The following is a 22,089-nucleotide window of genomic DNA, read 5'->3' on the forward strand; positions in this document are numbered from 1 at the left end:
GCCAAGTCTTAAAAAAAAAAACTGGTCTCTTAATTTGTGTTAAAAACCTGGTGTCAGCTGCTTGTTAGGTATTGTTACATTACTGATGGCTGCTGCCTTTTCCTTGGTGGAAAGGGAGACTTGCTCTCCTAGTGCTGGTGCAGAGGTAAGAATCCTCTTTGCAGGGGTATTGCTGGAACATGGTCCAAGTGAGATGTTTGAGCTGACAATCCATTTACAGGCCCTGTGTGAAAGCAGAGGGTCTTTTGAGCGATTTGTCTACATTCAATTTTTATTTCCAGGCATTCAGTGCCCAAGGAAAGCAATGTGTCTCTCTCTGCCTGTTTGCTTTTTAATTTCAGTTTTGTGCTGCTCTCTTTACTTGTGTGATAGCACCAAGGTTTACTTTGGAGCACTGGACTAAAGCAAGACCAAGCCAGGGGACTGCACAGCATCATTTATGTGCCTTGGGAAGAGCAGGGCATGAAGCAAAAACCTTAATGCAAACACTAGAAGTAGCTCTAGAGTTTTCTGATGTGAACAGAGCATGAATTTTGTCTCTGTGTTTAAACTTCCCTGAAAGAGAAAGGCAGGAGATAAGTGGTCTTTCCTTTCTCACCTCTTTCTAGTTGTAGAGTAAACTGTGGTGAAACTAGCAACTATTAAAATGCAACGGGAATTGCAGTAACAGTAATTTGTGATATTTAAATGTAAGGTAGTAACAGTTCTGTTTCCACAAACTACACAGTGCTCTGTGTTTTAACAAAACTAACAAGATTGAGCGTTTTGCTTTACTGTTCTTTTTGACTTGTATATTGTTGTTCCTTTAAATACTTATGTATAACGCAAAAGTTGCAGAGAAGTGTATGATGTTTGTTTTATTTGGGACATATTTAAAAACTCGGCATACATATTCAGAAACTATCATCTCCCCCATCCAATCAGTCAATTTAAAGTGGCTGTATTTCCTGCAGAATGGAGAGTTTCGTGCATCTCGTTGTGTTGCAGTTCGAGAGCGATGCTGTCATTCCCAGAGTACAGCTGAAAATCTGGTCTCCAGTTATACTGAGGAATGCCACTGTCAGTTGTTCCATTCTTGGCAAGGAGGACAAAAATCTCCCAAAAAAGCCTTTTGGCCCCGGGCCGGGCGGCTCTCGCCGCTCTGCTGGGGCCGGGGAGCACACGCGAGTTGAGGTCAGAGCCGAATGGAGCAGCTGTGGAACCCGCAGCAGCACCCAGCCCCAGTGCATGATTCAGTCTCTGGCCTTGCAAAACACACAGATGTGCTTAATTTCCTAAAACAACCATGATAGCGTTTGCCTGCAGTGCAAGCCCCGGGCTTCCAAAAACATTTAATGGGATGTGAATGTGGCCGACGTGACTTTACTCCCAAGAGTATAATAGTGGGTGGGAACCGTGACTTTTTGCTGCACTCTAGGAAATCAGTATACAATTTCCTCTGTTGGAATTTAGTACTTGATTCCTCCTAGAAAACACAGTAAAAGCTGTTCACTGTGTTTCACAGCAGCGGGCTCTTCCTCTTTTTTTTTTAATGTGCTTTATTTAGCTGCATGCAGCAGGCCATGCATAGAGCTCTGCTCCCTGCTACGTGGTGAGGAGGAGGTGGGGGAATCGCTGTCCCAATCCCCCTTATCTCCCTCCCCTTCCTCCCCTTTCCTAGCTGTCCTGACGGCTGGGCTGGAAATCTCCTCAAACGCCCGGAGAAGCAGCCACGGAGCTGTCGTCTTCTCTCACAATTCAAGAATGTAGCTGGATTCTTCCCACCTCCTGGCTGATTTCAGGGAAAACAGCAAAGGTTTGTGCCTGGTTCCCCTTTGGGGACTAAGTTGGCCTGGATATCCCCGGCTGGGCTGGGGGGCTGCGGGATTTGGGGGATGTTTGTGCATTGGCAGAACAGGGAACTTTTGCAAACTTTCAGAATAGGAGAAACTTTGGGCCAGTGCAATAGTGCGTGCAGGGTGGCACCTCCAATGTCACATAAGGAAAACAAGTCCTGCAAATCTTGTCCTTTCAAGGTGATGTAGCCTCCAGACCCATATTCGCTGGAGGAGAGGTCTCAACGTCACCAGGACTGTTGTTATAGAGAGAGGTAATTCGTGCAGAGCGATGGCTGTGGGAAACGGAATTTCACTGGTGTTTTTATGTTTTTTCCATCAGAGGTTAATAGATGAAATCTGGGGGAAATTTCAGGAAAAGAGGACAGTAATTAGATCAGCTTGTGATCTTCTGTCTGCAATTGCAGTTGTCGGGGTTGTGTTTTCCCACCTGTAGCCATGGTGTGTGTCTGCATCCAGCCCGTGGTATTAAGCCTGTCTGGGATGAGGTGAGCTACAAATGCTCAGTCCCAAAGCGCAGCTTGTCCTTTAGTTTTGAGATGAGGATTGAGGTAATTGAGAATTTTGGTTCAATCCAAACCAGCATGGTTTTGTCTGAACAGCAACACAGAAAGCTTTGTGGAGTGTAAAGAAAGGATTTGATGAACATGTTTTTATCTGTTTTAGCTCCTTTCACTAGCAAATAATTCAGGGAGGTTGGGATAGATTTATTTTCCATAGTTAATGCGATTTCTTCTGTGGGATTCTCCCAGGAGAATCTCCCCTCGTGCATGGACCAGCTTCAGGGGACCCGTCTGTGTTGGGATTTGCTCTCAGGGTGACTCCCGTGTAGCTTGTTGCATTTTGCCTGGAAAGGATGGTGAGCTGCTCTCCAGGATCACTCTGTGGTTGCTTCTGAGCAGGTAAAACTGCAGGAGCAGGGCTTTTTGGGTGGAAAAATCTTTTTTTTTTTTTTCTTTAATTAAGGTGGCTACTTTTAAAATGTCCTGCATTTGGATAAGGTGATCCTTGCCTGGCTTAACCCCCTCTGAACACATCGCTGGGGTGAAGGGGAAGCCACGTCCCAGCCCGCTCTGGGACACGGCGCGTCCCTCACCCATTTTCCAGGCCCGCAAATCCTTTCCGTATGCTCCATGTGTTGTTGTCTCCGGATTCTTTCCCTGAGCGGGTAAAGGGGAAAGGGATCGGCATTCCCTGCCCTCTGACGGGGCGATGACATTGTGGTCCATGGCTCAGCCTGGCTGCGCTTCCAGGAGCAGCAATGGATGGGAGGCACCCACGGACACTCGGGCAGGGACTTGGGATGTAGCAGGTGTCCTTTGGAGTGGAAAGTACTGCAGGAATGGGGAATCCCACCATATATCCAGCCACATATCTGCAGCTGCCGGAAACAGTTGCATCTTTTTCCATCCCTGCTTTACAGGTAGGAAAATGAGACTTGGAGGAGAAGCAGAATATCTGTGGGCTTCTCTCTGAGCTAGGAAAGAAACATTAAGCCCGTGCTGCTTGCCTTAACTGCAATGCTGTAAGAGTAAAGATTTATGTTCTTTGGAACTTACTTGGCCCAATCTGAGTTAATATTGAATTCCTCCTTATTGACATCAGAGGTGGAAGCTGAGGGCTGAGTCAGACCCTGCAATCAGCCCCATTCAGTGTCAGTTGGACAAGTCTGTGCATTCTTTTCACTGGTCTTTGGACCCCTGTAACACTTGTTAATATGAAAAGGGCACATGCGATGCAGTGTTTGCAGTTCTGGCATCCTGTTTGCCGACAGAGCTGCAAGAAGTTACAAGAAACTAAGAGCAAATTTGTTGGCATTGCAAAATAACAAAAATAAATTTACTGTTGGTTCAAGAAGTTTTTCAGAAATGCAGACTTCTCTCTGTTGCTCAGCACAAGTGCCTGCATAGCAAGGGCAAGCTTTACTTTTCTGAGTATCATAGTCAGATTCGTAAAATCTACCTGTAAAATATTTGCTGTTTTTTATAAGCAATGACTTAATGTTATTAGCTGGAGGAAAAAAAAGTTTGTGTTTCCCATGGCCAAGGGCTACTGTTACACTGCAGTTGTTCCCTATAACTTGATCTTCAATCAAAGGAGGAAAAAAAAAGAAAAACCTCCTCCAGTGGAGCAGTGTGCATGTGTGTATGGGGGCAGGGTGTTTGTTAACATTTATCTATTATAACTTGCATATTTTGCCATTTAATCTTACAACATTTTAGAACTTTTTATTTAAAAATAGACGATCATTCACTTGCATATATTCTTTTCCATTTGATCTTTAAAAAACTGGCATATTTGATGGGAAATAGGCATTTGCCAAGAGCTGCTGAATACCTGCCCATCAAAATGAATGAAATGCAGCAGCAGACTGCAAAGGCAGAAACTCGTGTATAGTCTGGTCCTGCCAAAAGCAGTAAGGCTGAACTGGGTAGCACAAGAATGACAGATGCCAACGCTGCGTTGCAAAAGCCACCAGCATATGTTTTAAACTCTGCATATTGAGATATGTTTTAAACTCTGCATATGGACACTGAGACAAGGGGGAGGCACCGTTTCCATCAACCAGGGTGGTTTAATGCTGGTGTAGCCTTTCTGAGCCAAACTGAGGGAAGGTTACATCCAGGCCAGTTAAAGATTAAAGGACTTCCCTTGAAGTCAGTGAGATGCAGAGTCATGGGCATCTGTCCTTAAGCTAGCCAGCCCTAGAAATGCTGCAGAAAATATTTTTTGGACAGAGTAATTCATTGACGTGGTTGAATCTGTAGTAATTACTTACAAATTGCTTGAAAGAAAAGTTATTCTGGAATCTGTGTCCATCCATTGTATTAACCAATGTTACTCATGTGCATGATGAGAGCAGAACCCTGCATGCGCTCTTGTGCCTCTGTGGGTCTTGTCCTACCAACACAGCAGTGTCCATCTCCAGGAGCAGACAGACTTGGGGCCTGGGCCAAAGCCTGCCTTCCATCGCCTGCATAAGCTCAGTTTAGCACTGGTCCAAGGCACCAATGAATAACTGTATCACAGAGCAAGACTCTAAAATCAAATATAGGAATCACAGGAAAATTCAATATGTGCTTCTCAGTCCACTCTTATAGTACTATTAGGGAGGTATAGAGTAGTAGATTTCAACTTGCCTCTTAACTGGGGACTTCAAAAAATATAGGTATATGCCGGGAGATTTCAGTTCAAAGCTCCATAGCAAAGCTTTCCTGCAGAAAGGAGAGGGGATTCCAGGGCAGCAGAATTAGAATAATGAAAGTGGCTTTTGATCTGAGTAAATGCAACTTTACTTCTCTTTCTTGATGTTTGCCTTCGTGTAGGTCCTGGTCACCATGCGCATTCCCACTTGCTTCTTTTTTGCCTGCCTGACTGCGGTGAGTCACGTCTGGGGCCGAGTGAGCAGCCAAGGTAAGGAGCTTCTCCGTGGTTGCTCTGAAATCCTATCTAGGGGGAATATCTTAGTCCCTCCACATCTTGCAAGGCCTGTCCTCAGCACTGGCAGCAGCTCAGCACACCACACCGTGACACCGGGGATACATTTCTGCCTGTGTAAGCAATGAAGGATGCTTATGTGATCTGCTAACAGAGCTTGAAAAATGATTTTTAAAAAAGTAATATTGTTTCTACTAATCGCTGCATCTGTCCTGCACTCTGAAACTATTGCTTTGAAGCAATATGGCAGTATGTGCTGCAACATCTGGATCAGAAAGCACACTAGATGCATTCCTTCTGTAACACGCAGCACTCCCATGGTATCACAAAAGAACAGAAAATACCACGGAACCTCATCATATGCTTTTTGATGTTAAGGTCTACCTTTATCTACCTCTGTATAAGTGGTTGGTACAGGGGCTTCTGGGCGGGTAGTGGCACTTTAGAATTTGGACAGATGTTTCTCCATGCTGTGCATCTTCCGGACCTGCCTCTCCAGTGTATCTGGACTTCACTCCAAATCAACTGGAGAGCAAGGTTACGGCATCAAATGATGCACATCCAACACCGGCCAGAGAAACAGTAGAGCTTTCATGGCACTGGGCTTCATTTGCATCGGCGCATAATGGCGCTTTAGAGGATGTTGTCCTTTCAGATCTCTCTGTGGACATTCTTGCCTTTTTATCTTTTGGACTCCTACAGGGATGGCTGAGGAGCTGGAACATATGTGTCCAGAAGAAGACAGCTCCATGTTTCATCCACCGATGAATTCCCCTCATTGTTCCAAGATCTTTTACCATTTCTCTTAGTCATGATTCTGGGACTTGATTTTGCCCTTATCCCCCCTTCTGTATTCTTTCTTCCTCTTCATATTTGCCTGGGGTGAGATGTGAATCTGAGCTTTGTTTTCCTAACATAGTTATCTGCTTGTTGGGCAGCCTGCAGGAAGCGTCCACGATGAGAGGTTAAGACTCAGATGTTGGGCTGAAACCAGCCAGTCCTCACTGCCAGCTTTCCACGCTCTTTTGGGTTGTGACTTCATGGAAAAGATGTCAGGAGATGTCTGGATGTCATGCAAGACCATGCTAGGAACCCAAGGATGCCTGTGCAGCGCAGAGTTTGCCAGCACTGAGCAGGAAACTCGATGCCTTCTTTAGCTTTTGTTGACTAATGATAAAGAGAATGATATGAAATCCCTGTTTTTCAAAATGTCAAACATCATATGTTTGGGTTCTGTCCACACTGTGTTCAGATCAAGAGTGTAACTCATTCTTGCCTTTTCTTTCCCCAACTAATGTCCATGCTTTTACTGACTCTTCTGCCATGTATTTGTAGGTGCAAAGCACATGCTAGGTTATGTCACGCTTCTACGCCCAGCTCAGTGTTTGTGTCTTTAGCTGGCCACTATCGTGGCACTTGTTGTCAGCTGTGGGGCTAATCTGTGTCCGTGCTTGTTGCAGATGCAGGTGCTGTTCTGGTTAATCATTTGAGTGCTGATATTTATAGTATGCAGGCAAAGGATGCTCTTCTTCATTGCGCTTTAAGGAAGCCTGCTGAAAAGGCAGGTACAGGTAGAATACAAGGAAGGAGAGGAGATAAATCTGCCATCTTTTATCCAGTGAAGCGAGAAAGCTTCACACAGTGATGTTTGTACAATGGTACAGCTCTATTTTATTAAGGAACCATTGTTTCAGAGTGACACATGAGTTTAAATATCTAGTTGGGGTTTAAAAGATCTCTCTCAAATCTGAAGATGCTGAAGGGAATGGGCTAGCCTTGTTTCTTCTTCATTTTGCTTCCTTGATTTTTTTCCTCAGGATTTGTCTTTTTAGTTTGCTTCTCCCTGCAGCAAGCTGGTACAAGCTGCCACCCATGAGTTATGGTCCTGTCAAGAGCTATTATTTACTCTTTATCAGGTTTTCTTGTTCATTCCTGTTTTTTTTTCTTAAGCTGGTCCTTGGTGCGGCCTCTGAAGTGATGATCTTCCTGCCATAGTATGGAATCCATCACCTTGGGAATTTCTGTATTTCTCGGAAGCCTGAGTCTCACAGCCTTACAGATTGCACTTATCTGTCTCTTGCCACCTCATTTCATAAGAGGGCACTCTAACATGCTTGCTGAATGCCACACATAAAGCATGCTGCAGAAAAACTCTTGGGAATGGTCTTCCTAGGATGTGCGGGGTGCAGAGAAAGCCCCCCTTCTATTCCAGACTGCTGCTTCTGTTTGCAGAAGTATATGCTGAGGTCTCACTCAACACACAGCAAAACTCTGCAGGAGTTCAAGTGCAGTGTTAGGGGATGTAAAACACTTGGTGGGACAGTGAAGGTTTCCTCTGCACTGTAATTATTGTCCCCAGAGGAGACAGCTCGTGGGGTATTTGGTGCATGAACATATTGGAAGAATTCCATACGTGACAACATGACACTTATCCCCCAGGATCAGGTCGACTGAAGCTCACTGTCCTTTCGGAAGACAGACTCCAAATGAAATGGAAGGAAACTGAAGGGAACATCAGTGGCTACAAAGTTCGGGTAAAGCCCATGGCAGGTATGTGCTAATGGGTTGTACATGAGGCTGAGCAAATATTTGTATGCACGTGGGGATTGAGCCCTGGATTTGGCTGGTGTGTATCGTGGCCAGCAGAACTTGATTACAAGCATCAGTTAGTGGGATAGAAATCAGGAAAGGGGAACTAAATACTGCTTGTTTTCACTTTGTGCTGATTAAACTAGATCAAAATTTTCCATAGCACTCTGGACAAGGAACCGTTCCAGCCAGCAAAAGAGCAGTGAGTAACAGGGCTTTGCTAGCGTAGCATAGGAAAGGATTATCAAATCACCCAATCACTGATTTGCAACAAAGATGTGAAATTCAGTCCCTTTAATCCTCAGGGAATGCCTTCGCCAGAAATGTTACTGTTTAGGACTGAGATACAAGACTGGGAAGATTGTTGTTTTGTTCTTCCGTGGGAGCTGTTCCGCTTCTGTATCAGTAGTTACGTTTTCACCAGAAATTTTGTCTCTTGCCACCACTGAGCATTTATCCAAAGCGGAGTGAAAGAAGCAAAGAGGTGGAAGGTGCCATAGTTATAACTTGCTGGACGTGGCTGCAAGATGTCACTGCCCCGTGCTGGTCCCCTCTGCTGTTGCATTCCCTCTCATTAGAGCCGCTGCTCCCGTATTTGGCTCACGTGGGGATTCCGGGCTGCAGTCCTTGATCCCGCAGCGCGAGTCCTGCAGTGGGGCTCGGCCTCCTGGCTTCCTCCCCTGGCCAGGCTCCAGTTGTCCTGGCTTTTGACATTGAAGCTGGTGGTGTTGGAAGGACACTACATCCCCCGGCGGGAGCGATGGCTGGCAGCAAAGAGGGAACCTTAGTCTTGTCTGGCATTCGGCTTTTGGAGAGAACTGCAGTCACTGCCCTTATCCCAGTGAGCCAGAGGAAGAGAGCTCCGAGCCAGGAATGCCTGCGTGCGGAGCCAACCATGGGAGCACATTTGCTCCCCTGTCTGCTTTTAGCGCAGCCTGCACCTGTTTAGGGAGCAGGAGCAAAGCGTTCCTCATTCCTGCCCTCCCCTGTCCCTCCGCAGGCTTTGGTGGAGGGCCGAGAGCAGTGAGCATCCCGGGAATGCAGGGAATTCCCTTCCTGCGCTCAGGCATGCACTCCCTGGTACATGCCTAAGGCTTTCCCCACTGCGTAGGCTGGGGAGCTCCATGTCTAGCTAGGCATGAGCTCAGGAGCTGAGGGGTCAGATCTCATCCATTATCATAATTACAGAATCACGGATCTTTCTTAACCAGAAGATTTTAAGGAGCTGTTTTGATTGTCTCTTTTCCTTCATTTTGTTCCTGTGATCCCCAAACTTTCCCTGCATCACTTGGGAATAGAGATCTCTGTGCTGTACTTTGCTGTTGCTTGGAAGGGCTGTCTCACTCCATCTGCTCCCTGACATCTTCACATGGAAACAACCCAGTTCCCAGCTGATCAGAGGGATTACAGCCCTGGGATAGCTTCCATGGGCCAAGAGGTGCTGCCTTTGGAGGGCAGTGAAGCCCGTCAGGAGACCTGGTGATGTCTGGAGCCTGAGCAAGGGCTGTGGGGAGCTGGAAGCAGTGTTGATCCCAGAAATGAGCTCTCTATCTGCAGACATCAGCTGATCCTCCAGAGAAAGATGGGGCTTGCTGGGATAGACAGCATGGCAAGAGCAGCTGAGATGAGCAAAGTGAATCCCAAGTGCTAGCCTAGACCTCAGGACATGCAAAACTTGTTCCTCACTTTGTCACCTATGGCCTCAAGCCAATCGCATGGTTGGCTGCTTCCATAAGTGGTCTTCACGAGTAATGGTCCCACCTGCAGCCCCCAAAGACTGACTTTTCAAAAGCAGAAATACCAACAACTGCTAGAGAAGCTGATGAGAGTTACACTAATGCTGAGTGGAAATTGGTTTTCTATTTTGGGCATGTGTCAGGGATTTTAAAATATTTTCTTAGCCTTAGTCTGGGGAAAAAAAAGTCCAAATTGTGAGGAGATCCACAAAATGAAAAAGGAAATTAGAGTTGATTGAGGTCCCTAGACAGGCATCCTCTGCATTTCAGCTATGCTTTTTGATACTGTCATTTAAAATTTAAACTCTGACAGACTCATCCTACCTTCATCCTACCTCAGGGGACTCAGAGCAAGAAGTTATGCTGAAAACCAAGACTCCCAAAGCCACAGTTGCGGGGCTGAGCCCTACCAAGGAATACACATTGCAGGTCTATGTGCTTAATGGCTCCCAGGAAGCCCTGTTTGCCAAAAGGAAATTCGTGAGTAAGTAGTGTGTGCTGCTTTTCTATGCTCCATGCAGAAAGCCCTGAGGCTCTCACAGTCTTGGCTTTTCAGAGTTCATCCTCTGGCATGTGCCTTGTAGACTCTGCTGCAATAGCAGAACTGTCTGTTATCATTTTGACTGGAGAGTTAGAAAAGGAGTGGAGAAGACCAAAGAGATGAGTGATGAAGCTCATAGACGTGCCTACATTGGCTCCATATTCCTGTTTTGCTGTTCCCATAGTTGAAGAGCTCAAAAATGCATCCCAGACTAGGAATAACAGAAGAAACTTAGGAACCATATCCGAAAAGAACCTCACATCTCCAGGGAGTTCAGCAGCTGAGCATGACTCAGCATCAGAGACCACTTCACCACCGCTGACTGTGGTCTTGACACAGACAGGTAGGTGCACAGACCATTGGGGCAATGCCCAGATGTCTGGTGGATGGATGGTTGGGTAAGGATATGCAGCTATTCATGTTTATGGAAGAGAGATGTATCAGGGGCAATCGCACATAAAGACCACTGTTTGCTCAGGTTATTTCCGAGTCCCAGATTGCTGGAGTCTGGACAGTGCACCACATATGATCATGGTATGCTTTCCTTGGTGTTATAGTTTATGGATATTCATTATTATTCCATGTCAAAGATAGTGGAATGGACAAGCTTTTGATGTCATCAGCATTCCTATGTTAACTCATGAGCCCATGTGCAGTCCTTCCATCAGAGAGGCATGAATGGAGACGATCTTGTCTATCTAGCCACTTGTTTTTGTAAAGCTTACAGGACTTTTACCTTCTATGTGCTCCCCACACTTCTGTAAAATGAATGAATTAAATCAGGCAATGAATGCAGAAGCTTGCATGGGTGTTAACACAGGTAGGGATAATGGGATGTTTCTTTCTGGAGCACAGCAAAGGACAGAACGGAAAGGAAAAGACAGAAAGGGAGTCACACCAAGGTCTCTGGTGAAGCTATGAGAAACCGAGCCAGTGCTGAGGCCAGTGTGACAGAAGCAACAGCAACAAGCACTAGATCACCGCAGCGCACTCCTGCAAACACGGGACGAGAGTCTCCAGGCAAAGAAAAACCCACCAAGGACTCGCTGAAGAGAGGTGAGTGGGGTTTCAAGCATTCCTCTTTTTTATGTCCCACTATCTGCCACCAGGGTTTCCAGGAATAAGATTGATGTTGATTTTGCTTTTAAGCGCTATGTCATGCTTTGGGGAAATATCACGGATCACTGGAAAAGCATGCAGTTCTGCAAAGCATCATGGATTTTGAGGAAAACTGGCCATAAATTCCTTCTGGATGGTTCATTTATTCATTCTCCTCTCTTCTTCATTCATGATTTTCCAGCTTAGAGGTTTGTGATATCCACTGAAGAAGCAGAGCAATATTGTGTGATTTAGATGAGCTGTCCCAAACTGTGAGGGTTGACTAGTCCAAATGTGGACTGCGAGTTGCTTATTCAGACTTCCCAGTCACTATCTCAATTATCCTGACCTATTAATCCATGGAGGGGAAGAATGATCTATGTCTGGGACAGAGGCAGCCTGAGTTCAAATTCACATTCTTTTATTGTTTCCCCGTTTGTAAAATAGGATGTATAGCACTCCCCAGTCACAGCTGCTGCTTTTCAACATGGGCCATAAAATGACATCAATAGCCAACACCTTTATCAGTACCTTTTCTAAGGAACAATCAAAATCCGGTCCAGAGTGATAATGATTTTCTAACTGGAAAAAAAGACTCATTCTGTAACTGGTAGCACGGGCAGTAGCTCCTCTGACTGGCAGCAAACTCCTGCTTGTTTTGAAGGTTTCTTCCAGTCTTCAGAGGTCTTGTTTTCACAAGCATAAACATTTGTGTTTGACACATGTGACCTCCCCAAAGTTCTGACAGATGCATATAAGGGTTTGCGTTCTTGAAGAGTCCCACCCAACCATGGACCTACTCAAAGGGCAAATAAGTCTTTAGAAGGTGAGGAGTGTTTCGATGGATTTGATTATCCAACCTGCTCCACATGCTGGATTTATTCTTCATGTTTCCCAGATAACTGATCCATTTTGGTCTTTCAGTTTTGTCCGTTAAGAATATGGCAGGATAGGTGGTTAACAGCACTTCTGAAGAGGACTCATACTGGTGAAAATGGGGTTGGCCAAAACACCTTCATTTGGTCTCCTGAGACTAGTAGGAAGTCACAGCTGTGAAAAGAGATAGGAGAGCAACTTGTTTGCAGTCTACTGAATCTTGATGGTATCCTCTATTTTGCTTCATCACAGACGTAAAAATATTCAGGGAAGATGCCTTTGATGAACAACATGCCCTATCTTATCCGCTGTTAAGCTGCAGGCCTGGGCTGGGGAGAAAGGCAGGACTGAGTATCTGCAATGCTAGCAGGTTTTTAGGAAGAGATTGGATTTATATAAAGCCACTAAATAATTATAGCCCACAGGGAATCTCATGGTGGAATGGAATTAAACAATCACCTGCAATTCTTTGAGACATAGAGTGAGATAAAAGGGAAGCACTAGACCAGGGCTGAGAAGTAATCAAGCTGACAGTTTGCAGAGAGCAGTGCCTAGGTTAGGAGCACAGTTTCTGATAAATTTAACCCCTTAATTGCAGATTAAGGGCAACTCCCCACCACTCAGTGTCTTGGTACTGAGTCCTGTTGCCCTTAGCTGCATGGATTTTACCAAGGTGATGGGATGTGGCAGTTTGGCAGATGGTCCAATCTGTCAGGCAGAGCAACCTTTAAAGTTCAGACTTGTTTCTTGTCTTAAAAATCAAATAATTTTTCCTCATTTTTGCTCCTCTCATTGTTATTATCATTTCATTATTGTTATTATTTCAATATTATTATATATTTCAATATTATTAGAATATAATAATATTATTTTTAGCATTATCTCCCTCAGGTTCCCAGTTCCAGTGTGACACATCTGCAATGATTGATATCATCCTGCTTGTGGATGGGTCTTGGAGCATTGGACGCAACAATTTCAAGCTAATTAAGGAATTCCTGAGCACTTTGATTTCCCCATTCAATATTGCCCAGGACAAGATAAGAATAGGTAGGAAACCTTCCTGTTTCCTGACCCAAGGAAATTAAAAAGAGCAGAATATATGTGGGGACAGAGCAAATCCTTCTGACCCCTTGGAGCTGCTTAGTTTGACCTGGGAGCATTCCTGAACGATGCTGAGAAACTGTCGGTTCCTTCAGAGCACTGGTACAGGGGTAAGCAACACTGCACCCAGTGAGGCATCACCTCATCTGTGTACGAAGGACCATGAAGAGAAGTAGAGCTAAAACCCAGGTCTATTGGCCCCAACTCCAGCACTTTATTCACTATTTTTTATGATCCTACCATGACAAGCCTATAATCTCCTTCTCCTGAAACTGGTCTCATCTTGCCCGATGCTAATAGCTCTTGCCTTCCCCAGGGCTGTCCCAGTACAGCAGTGATCCCCGCACAGAATGGGATTTGAACACATACACTACGAGGGATGAGGTGCTGGAAGCCGTGCGGAATTTGCGGTACAAAGGAGGCAACACATTTACAGGCAAGTCCGGCATTTAGATGTCTGCTAAATGGTTTCTGAGCTTGCAAGCCGAAAACTGGGCTCATAGGAGGATATCCTACACGGGAAACACGGCCACTATATGGCAGAAGTAAAAAATGACGGTTGAGGATGCCGTGCAATGCTCTAGCCCACCATCCCCTCTGTATTCTACCCCAGGTCTCGCTTTGACCCACGTCCTGGAGCAGAATCTAAAACCGGAATCTGGTGCCCGCTTGGAAGCAGAGAAGTTGGTGATCCTCTTGACTGATGGAAAATCCCAAGATGATGCCAACCTGGTTGCTCAGACCTTGAAAAACATGGGTATAGAGATCTTCGCCATTGGTAAGTTCACAGCTATTAAGGAGCTATTAAGCTCTGGGAGAAGGCTAACTTACTTGCAGTCATGTTCAAATGGAAGACTGTGTTCCCTCAGCTTTGACAGGAGCAGCTTGAAGCTGTAAAATTAAGGTAGTGGTCAAGGCCTGATTGCTTTATGGCTAAGATGAAAATTAACTCATTTATTCAATACAGGCAGTATCTTTTTTGGTTTGTTTTTTAATAAACACTAGTTAATTGAAAAGATTTCACAGCTCCCATCTGTAAAGACCTTGTCAGCCTTAGGGATCTGCATCTCGAGAGCAACGTTCTCACGTGTGGAGTCAGACAAGTCATATTGCACTGGGGAGGGCAGGGGAGCTCCCTTAGAATTGCTACCGCTCGCTACTTTCCATTTCTTGGCATAATAACATTGCCTGCTCTTCACTATCTGGCAGCATTAATGAGACACAAAATGGCCTTTGCAGCTCTGTCCTTGATGACTAAATGAGTCTGCTAGAGACTAACACCTGGGAAATAAAGTGACAGAGAAAACTCACTTAAAATTGCATCTCCCAGAACATAAAGGGCTAACTTCTGCCAGGAGTATGCAGGCAAGGGTTTATTATGTAGAGTTATGCAGCTGCATGGCTGGCCAGTGATTTGTTTCACAGGCTGAGTGGAGCTGCTGAGCCCTGGCTGTGTTTTCTGCAGCAGAGTGGAACCCTGGAAGGTGTTTTCTTGGCTGGGGTCTTTCCCTTTCGTCTTTAACTAGAAGATTTTGAAATTTAACCTTTGCATATCAAAACCTGAGCTATATTTTCCAAAGCATCTTAATTTTCACTGCAAGAACATGCAGTCCATGGGGGAACTGGTTTGAGTGTGAACCCGCCCAGTGTATGCAGTGGGGACACAAATACCCTGAGCCACTTGGTAGGGTGACAGTAAGGACGGCACTTGGGTGCGATAGATTGAGTTGTCATCCGATGAATCAAAACATCCTTAGAGGGTTAATCAGTGAGTTTAGTTGGGAAAAGTGAGTACGAAGGAGGAATAAACATTGACCTGCTCTGGCTCCGAGCTGGGAAGCAAAATCTGTGGTCTGTGGTGGGGCTTGGTTTTCAGGCCATTAATGAGGTGGGAAGTAGAAGGGTAGCGGCAAAGGATGCTCTGTGGCACTAAGTTCTGTAGAATAAATGGTGGGCTTTTAATTCCTCCTCAACGCTTTGAAATGTTCTGATGAACAACAGATTCTCTGTGGGGACCACTTGGCACCTCATAAATATTAAAAAAAAAATGTTGTTTATCCATTCATTTCCTCCCTCATTTATGTCAAGTGCCTCCTAGGGTGAAAAATATCTGCCCTCCTGGTAGCAAAGCCTGCAAGTAATGGGGAGTCAGGAAAACACAAGGCAGATTCACTAGGCTGTCTCCAGGCTACAAAAGACCTCAGCCCCACAGAGCTTAAAGCCATTCCCAGGCTGGACTGGAGTTGTAGCTTCAGGAAAGGCCAAGGCCATTCTCAGGACCCACCAACCCACTGGGAAGCCTGGGAGACTCTTCTTGGAGAGCGTGAGGATGGCAGCCCCATTCCGCCCCTGTGCCAACGCTGTAAGCAGAGGGAAAGCTGCTCCTCTCCAGGGAATCTTCTCAGTCTTGTTCCCTGTGCTCTATCACCAGGGGTGAAAAACGCGGACGAGGCAGAGCTGAGGCAGGTGGCCTCGGAGCCCCTGGAGCTCACGGTGTACAACGTGCTGGATTTCCCCCTGCTCAGCTCACTGGTCACCAGGCTCGCCCGGGTCTTGTGCACCAGGATCAAGGAGAAGAGGAGCAGCCAAAGCCCAGGTGAGCTGAAACCTCTCTGACTTGGCCCTATTAATTTGTACTTGTTTGATACAACTAGACTGCTGGGGGAAGAGGTGGCTTTTTTTAAACATTGTTTTTAGCCTAAATAAAGATGAGCTGTTTAAAAAAGAAACCAAAATACCTTTGGTTTGTTCATTGTGACAGGTCTTTAGGATTAAAGTAAAAATAGGTCATCTTTTGTATAGAGGCAAAAAGGCAGGCTTGTAGTGAATATGTATTCCTAGCATCCATCAAAATACACAGCTCGTTCTCAGCGGAGTGTTTGTTTTCTGTATGCCCAGATTTTTAATATTTATTTAAGAACATTTTGGAACAATTTTTGTACTCTGTAGGGAGAGGGACTGTAACTTGATTTGAAAAATATCACTCCTATTTATGAGTAAGAGAGTACATCTGGCCTGAGAAGATAAGTATAAGAAAGTAACTGTTTTGAATTCCTAGGTAGCATCCCTGTGAACTTGAGTCCCCAGCTGAGCCCAACTGACCTTAAAATATCTGCTGTGACCTCTAACAGCATGCACTTGACCTGGAACCCTCCTCTGAAACCACCAAAGAAGTACCGTGTTGTGTATTATCCATCTAGGGGTGGCATCCACAAAGAGGTGAGAGGCCGTTCTGTGGTCCTCTTTGACAGCAGTATCTTCCAGGTGGTGTCTGGAATTTACATAGACTTGAACTGAGTAAGAGATGACACAAGAAGTGCAATTGTCACAGGATATTAACCAAGGACAGGTATGAAATTAAATGAACACTGTGACTACAAATGTTTTCAGCTGATAGGATGGCAAAACAAAAGAGAAATAGGGTTAGATATCATGTTGCTAGACGTACTGCAAGACATCATGAGCCCAGCTGGCACCTTGCAAGCTCATGGAGCACTGGTATCACTTGGAGTGACCACTTGGACATGTTGGTACACTGAGCTGCTTAAGGATGCTAGTTTGTGATGGATAGAATAAAACAGAAAAGCAAATTGAAATACTTAATGGGTTTCCACTGATTTCAGTGAGAGCGCTACTAGAACCTTTGCTAGATGTTCGTACAGATTCCCCCGTAGGGATCATACAGATCCCTTAAGGTCATCTCTATTTTGGGGAGGGCAAGAGAGCCTCCCCAGAGATAATAGCTGGGGAGGGCAAAAATTAGGAGGGCAATCGAACTTCATGTTTCCGGGCCAGAACTACCATAAGGAAGTCGCATGTGATGATAGGAAAGGCTAATTCAGCAGTTTCTTTCCTAGGGAACCACTGGCTCCTCACCATCTTGACAGTCTTCATTTGTGCTTGCAGGTGGTTTTAGATGGAGCCATCTCCTCTTTGCAGCTTGCCAACTTGACTTCGCACACAGAATACCTGGTGTCAGTGTTTGCTCTTTATGACACTGGTGTGGGAGATGGTCTGAGAGGCATCACCTCCACACGTACGTCGTGAGTAGAGAGAATTGCACTGATGGGCAGTTCTGTGATAGCTGGACAAACCTCACTGTGACCATCTCAGGCTGGAACCAGGCATAACATTCCTCCCACTTCCTCAAGTTTGGGTAGTCTGTGTGCAACTGTCTCCATCCTTGGGAGATGTTCAGTACTTGGCTGGACAAGATGCTGAGGAACCCTCTGTAATCTCTTAATCTGTTTGGGCAGGAGGTTGGACCAGCAACGTTTAAGGGTTCCTTTCCATCTGTGCCCTCCTGCAGAGGAGGGCATTGGCACTATGTTAAATAGTAGGAGTAGCATCCCTTGCTAGAAATGTCTTTCATCCCCTTGTCCCTTTTTCATCCTGGGTTTCCATGTTAATTAATCCTGTGCTGTTAGATGGTGGGCAGATGCCCACTGGCTTTCAGTAGCTCTTGCAAAGCCAGGACTCCCCTGGGGTTTGTCATAAACCTCGTACATTGAGGATATGAGTCCTAATTGCTTTCCTTGAACTGATGCGTTGGCTTTGATACACTTGAACAGCCGAGGGGAACAGCTGTGCTTTAACTTTTATTTTGTGAGTCCTTCAGTCCTGTTTTTCCCCCTCAGTGCCGTTGTCTCCCCCCGCTTCCCTGCGTGTCTCCGAGCTGAGTCACAACAGCATGAGGCTGAGCTGGAAGGTGGCCCCGGGAGCCACTCACTACCTGGTGCTCTGCTCAGCAGCCCCCCGAGGTGCCGAGGACTATACGGTGGAGGTAGAGTCTAAAAGATTAACCACACCATTTGTCCTGTCTGTCTTCACTTGCCCACGGCAAAATTTCAGTGCGCTGTGGCTGCATGCTATCTACAAAATCAGTGTGAAAGCACCCCCAGCCTTCCATAAAAGTGTGCTCCTTTGTATGCAGACTCCTAAATGCCTGCCAGGTAGTTTTTTTGCAATAACCCTGTGAAAGGAGAGATGTGCCTGGGCTCAGTTAGCGGCAGGTGGCAGCATCCCAGCTGCTATGGCCTGCATGCAAGCCTGGCCTTCCCCCTGTGTCTCGGGAGACAGGATCCTCCTCTTTTGCCTAAAACCTCAGCTTCTCTGAGCCCCTTTCATCCTCTCTTACTGTAAAACATATATTACCTCCCAAACGCTGCAGGAAGAACCAGCAGTATATTCTCTGGCCTTAATCCCCATCCTGGAGAGCTCAAGGATGAGGAATTTGCCTTCCCTTTGCAAACATCTGGGACTGTCCCAGAGAGAATTTGGCCCTCTAAGGGGACTCATCATTGTGGGATACCTGTAAATTAAAATGAATTAAAATATAAAATATAAATTAAAATATGTTGCCTTCCTTTTTGAGGGATTTTCATTAAGGATATGATTTGAGGGTACTATGGCTATAAAACAACCTTAAACTTATTTTCAGTTGTGGGAGCTGCTGTCCTTTCTACCTTCCCTGTTTTTAGGGAATTCCTCAGGAAAAAAAAACTAAAGAGATTTTTCTTCGAAACAAAGAATCATTTTTTGTTTACAGCTGATGAAGTGTAAGAGACCTGCACAGCTGCAGACCAGGGCAGGAGAAATCAATGTGTCCTAGTGATGACTGTACAACCCAAATTGTGAAATGCCACTAGTACAACCCAAAGGGGTCTTGCCCTCAGCCTGTGTCTGTGTAGTGTCATGTTTGGCCCTTGCTCTGTCAAGGGCATTGGAGGGTACCCCAGAATCAAGGGGTAACCCAAGACGATCTTTGTTGGTAGGTGAAAGTGGCCCAGCCTGAGGTTCTGCTCGACGGACTGTCGCCCAGCACGGAGTACTCGGTCGCGGTGTATGCGATGTACGGGGAAGAGGCGAGTGATCCAGCCAGCATCCAGGAAACCACCTGTAAGCGCTGCTTCCTGCTAAGGCATCACTGAGCATTTAAGGCAGGAGAGATGTTAAATGAGGTGCTTCCCATATAGTTCATGTGGTTTGTAAAGAGGCTCTCTCTCCCCTGCCTGATCTTAAGCAAATATTGTTCCCTGAGGGGATGTGTAATCACTTGATAAGCTGTGGAAAAGAGTGATTTTGCTCTGGTAAAAGTCTTCTTGAAAGAGTGTTCCCCAAAGTGCTCATTCCTTGAGGTGAGAGGAGAATACTCTGGTCATTTTTCCACCTAAGGCCTGGATAACCTTTCTTGACATCCAGAGGCACGTACGGCAGTGCCATAAAAAGAATATTTCCCCTCGTGCTGAATGAGCCTCATAGTTTAAGATGGAGCCCTCTAAGACCAGTGAGAGGTAACCCACATTGTCTTTGTGCAGCTTCTGAAACATTTAACTGCTGTCACTATTTATTGCTGCAGTGCCCTTGAGGCCTCCCAGGTACCTGAGCTTCTCCGAGATCGGCCACGCGTCCGTCAGGGTCAGCTGGGAGGCTGCGTCTCCGGCTGCGACGGCTCATCGCGTGTCCTACGCCTCGAGCAGAGGGAGCAGCACTGAGGTGAGTCCTCAGCGAGGGAAAGGAATTGGGAGAACAGACCCTGCTCTGTCCTCCCTCAGCCACGGGGATCCCTGAGGATTTCCCCACCAGCAGCATTTTGACAGCAGTGACTTCAACGCAGGCACCTTTCATGCTCTTGTCCCCGCTCCAGGCCTCTCCCAGCACTCACGTTACTCTTCCCTTGTAGGTTGAGGTTCCTGGCACTGCATCTTCCACTGTCCTAAAACCTCTCTCCTCGCTCACTCAATACTTCATCAGCGTCAGGTCTACGTATGATGAAGGCGACTCCTTTCCCATTACTGGCAATGTTACCACATGTAAGTAGGCAGCGGAAATGCTGGGAGATTCACACCTTTGGACCCAATTACAGGTTACAAAATCGGCTGTTTTTTTAACTGGATGTTTACAGACTGGTTCTGGCACTGTTTACAGGGTTGTTCTTTATGTGTGAAATGTGCCCAAATGCATTATGTGTAAAACAAGATGGAAAGATTAGGGGAAAGAGGCAAACAAAGAGAAAGCACAGTTTATTGCTAACCTCGGTGTCCTTGAGCGCCTTCCTAGCTTTCTCACTGTTAAAGTGCCAAAGTGATACAGGTGCTTTCCACAAATGAAATAACCCTCCTTAATTAGGATTTGTTTTAAATATAATTTATCCTTCTCTGTCCTGATGGCTGTTGTCGTTTGGGTCTGGAGAAGTGAAAGACGGGCTGGTCTCAGACATCTGCCTGGTTGATGTTTTGTTCCCTGACCATCTGCTCCCTACCGGGGCTCCGACAAGGTGCTGTCAGCGCCTGCACTTCCTTCCAGCGCGTTTTCCTTCTGCTTCCCTCAGTAAAGGTCCCCCCGCCACGTGCACTGAAGGTGACCGAGCTCTCGGGAAACAGTCTCCAGCTGCAGTGGGAAGCTGTCGCTGCTTCGGATGTGGTTGTCTACCAGATCAGATGGAGTCCCCTTGGTGGAGAGAAGTCTCAGGAGGTACTGGACTACATGTGGCTGAGGTGCTGGCTTGGCCTTGTGCCTGCTTGATGGCTCTGAACTCGCTTGTGAGAGAGGAATGAAGAGATTTATTCAGGTTAACAGGCTCGGGAAATTCCGTGGTTCACCACCTGACTGGAGGAGCCTTTGGAATAAGAGAGGATCTGTCCTGGACCTGGATCTGTTCAGCCAATTAGCCAATGAATTGAGTGCCGGAAGAGAGAGGCTGGGAAGGGCTACAAGAGGGCAGGCTCCGAGTCCTAAAGAATTTGGGAAGATTGGAGAAGTGTTCTCAGAAAAATTAAAGGATGAAATTCAAGAGGGGCAAGTGCAAAGTACTAGGCTTAGGCAGGAATAATTAATTACAGGTATACAGGATGTAGAACAAATAGCTGAGTAGAAATTCAGCAGAAAAAAGATCTGGGGTTACAGAGAATCACCCGTCCACAATGTCAAGTTACTGTGGAAGAGACAAGCATCATACTCAGATATTTATAGCTGGAGGTATCACCTCTAAGATAGGAGAAGTAACTTCTGTTCTGCTTAGTGCTGTAAGCACTAACTACTTTTGGGATACTGCTCTTTGAGAGAGACATAGTTCTTTGCAGCTGGGCTGGAATAAGGGCGTATTGGGATTTCTGTTTTCAGTACCTCTAAAAGGTACCTTCAGAGTATGGCTGAGCAATGATATGAACACTTGTGCCTTGCAAGACTGTCTCAGAATACCCTGTACATATTCTAGCTTGCCTTACAGAGTTGGGATAGGAAATTATACTGAAAATTTAGCAAAGGATTTCCATCCTCAGGATAGATAGAGTACCTGGTATCAGAACACTATAGTATAGTGTATAGTAGCAGCTGCTAAATGTAATTGGGCAGAAATGCATGGACATCTATTCAGCATTTATTAGGGCTGAAGTTTTGCCACTGCTTAAATTTGTGCAACCCACAAGGGTAGACTTTGTCCCCAAAGCGCGGTGATAACTCACGTATACCAACAGGCAGTTTGAGAGCCAGGCACTTCACTTGGATGGTGGGAGCTGGTTTGGGGGAACCTGCGAATTCTCCTGCCTCATTTCTTCCCCGCTGCAGCTCTCTGTTGCTGGAAACGTGGCCACTGCCGTTCTGCCAAGCCTGCAGAAGAACACGGACTACAGGATATCCATGTGGGCCTATTACAAGGATGGTGCTCGAAGTGACACAGTTTCAGTTCAGCACAGGACCAGTAAGTGCTCAGTGTCCATGGCTTAGGGAAAATACAGAGGGCATGGGATGCCTCAGAACAGATCACAGAGCAGCAGCTAGGAGCTTGGTCATCTCCAGCTTTGAAAACCCCAAACTAGATGTATAAAAGTGGCTGGCAGTATTTAGACTCCAATTTTGGTATTCTGAGTCCCTCCTG

General features: G+C 46.0%; 1 protein-coding gene across 1 annotated transcript in view; it reads left to right on the plus strand.

Moving 5' to 3' along the window:
* The first annotated feature begins 1,709 nt into the window (after positions 1 to 1,709).
* The window catches only part of COL20A1 (collagen type XX alpha 1 chain), a 46,968-nt gene continuing 26,588 nt past the window's right edge, over positions 1,710 to 22,089 (plus strand). Inside the window, exons 1-18 of the mRNA XM_088529167.1 lie at positions 1,710 to 1,795; positions 5,162 to 5,249; positions 7,713 to 7,823; positions 9,939 to 10,082; positions 10,324 to 10,482; positions 10,995 to 11,195; positions 13,005 to 13,160; positions 13,531 to 13,650; positions 13,828 to 13,992; positions 15,646 to 15,810; positions 16,273 to 16,433; positions 17,121 to 17,250; positions 17,852 to 17,997; positions 18,989 to 19,112; positions 19,573 to 19,709; positions 19,897 to 20,026; positions 20,545 to 20,687; positions 21,780 to 21,912. Of these exons, the coding sequence (XP_088385293.1) occupies positions 5,174 to 5,249; positions 7,713 to 7,823; positions 9,939 to 10,082; positions 10,324 to 10,482; positions 10,995 to 11,195; positions 13,005 to 13,160; positions 13,531 to 13,650; positions 13,828 to 13,992; positions 15,646 to 15,810; positions 16,273 to 16,433; positions 17,121 to 17,250; positions 17,852 to 17,997; positions 18,989 to 19,112; positions 19,573 to 19,709; positions 19,897 to 20,026; positions 20,545 to 20,687; positions 21,780 to 21,912 (2,401 nt within the window). The 5' untranslated portion in view covers positions 1,710 to 1,795; positions 5,162 to 5,173. The remainder of the gene's footprint in view (positions 1,796 to 5,161; positions 5,250 to 7,712; positions 7,824 to 9,938; positions 10,083 to 10,323; positions 10,483 to 10,994; positions 11,196 to 13,004; positions 13,161 to 13,530; positions 13,651 to 13,827; positions 13,993 to 15,645; positions 15,811 to 16,272; positions 16,434 to 17,120; positions 17,251 to 17,851; positions 17,998 to 18,988; positions 19,113 to 19,572; positions 19,710 to 19,896; positions 20,027 to 20,544; positions 20,688 to 21,779; positions 21,913 to 22,089) is intronic.

The sequence above is a fragment of the Tinamus guttatus genome, unplaced genomic scaffold, assembly GCF_059628265.1.
Source record: "Tinamus guttatus ecotype Peru unplaced genomic scaffold, ASM5962826v1 Tinamus_guttatus_pri_ptg000027l, whole genome shotgun sequence".
Classification (NCBI taxonomy): Eukaryota; Metazoa; Chordata; class Aves; order Tinamiformes; family Tinamidae; genus Tinamus; species Tinamus guttatus.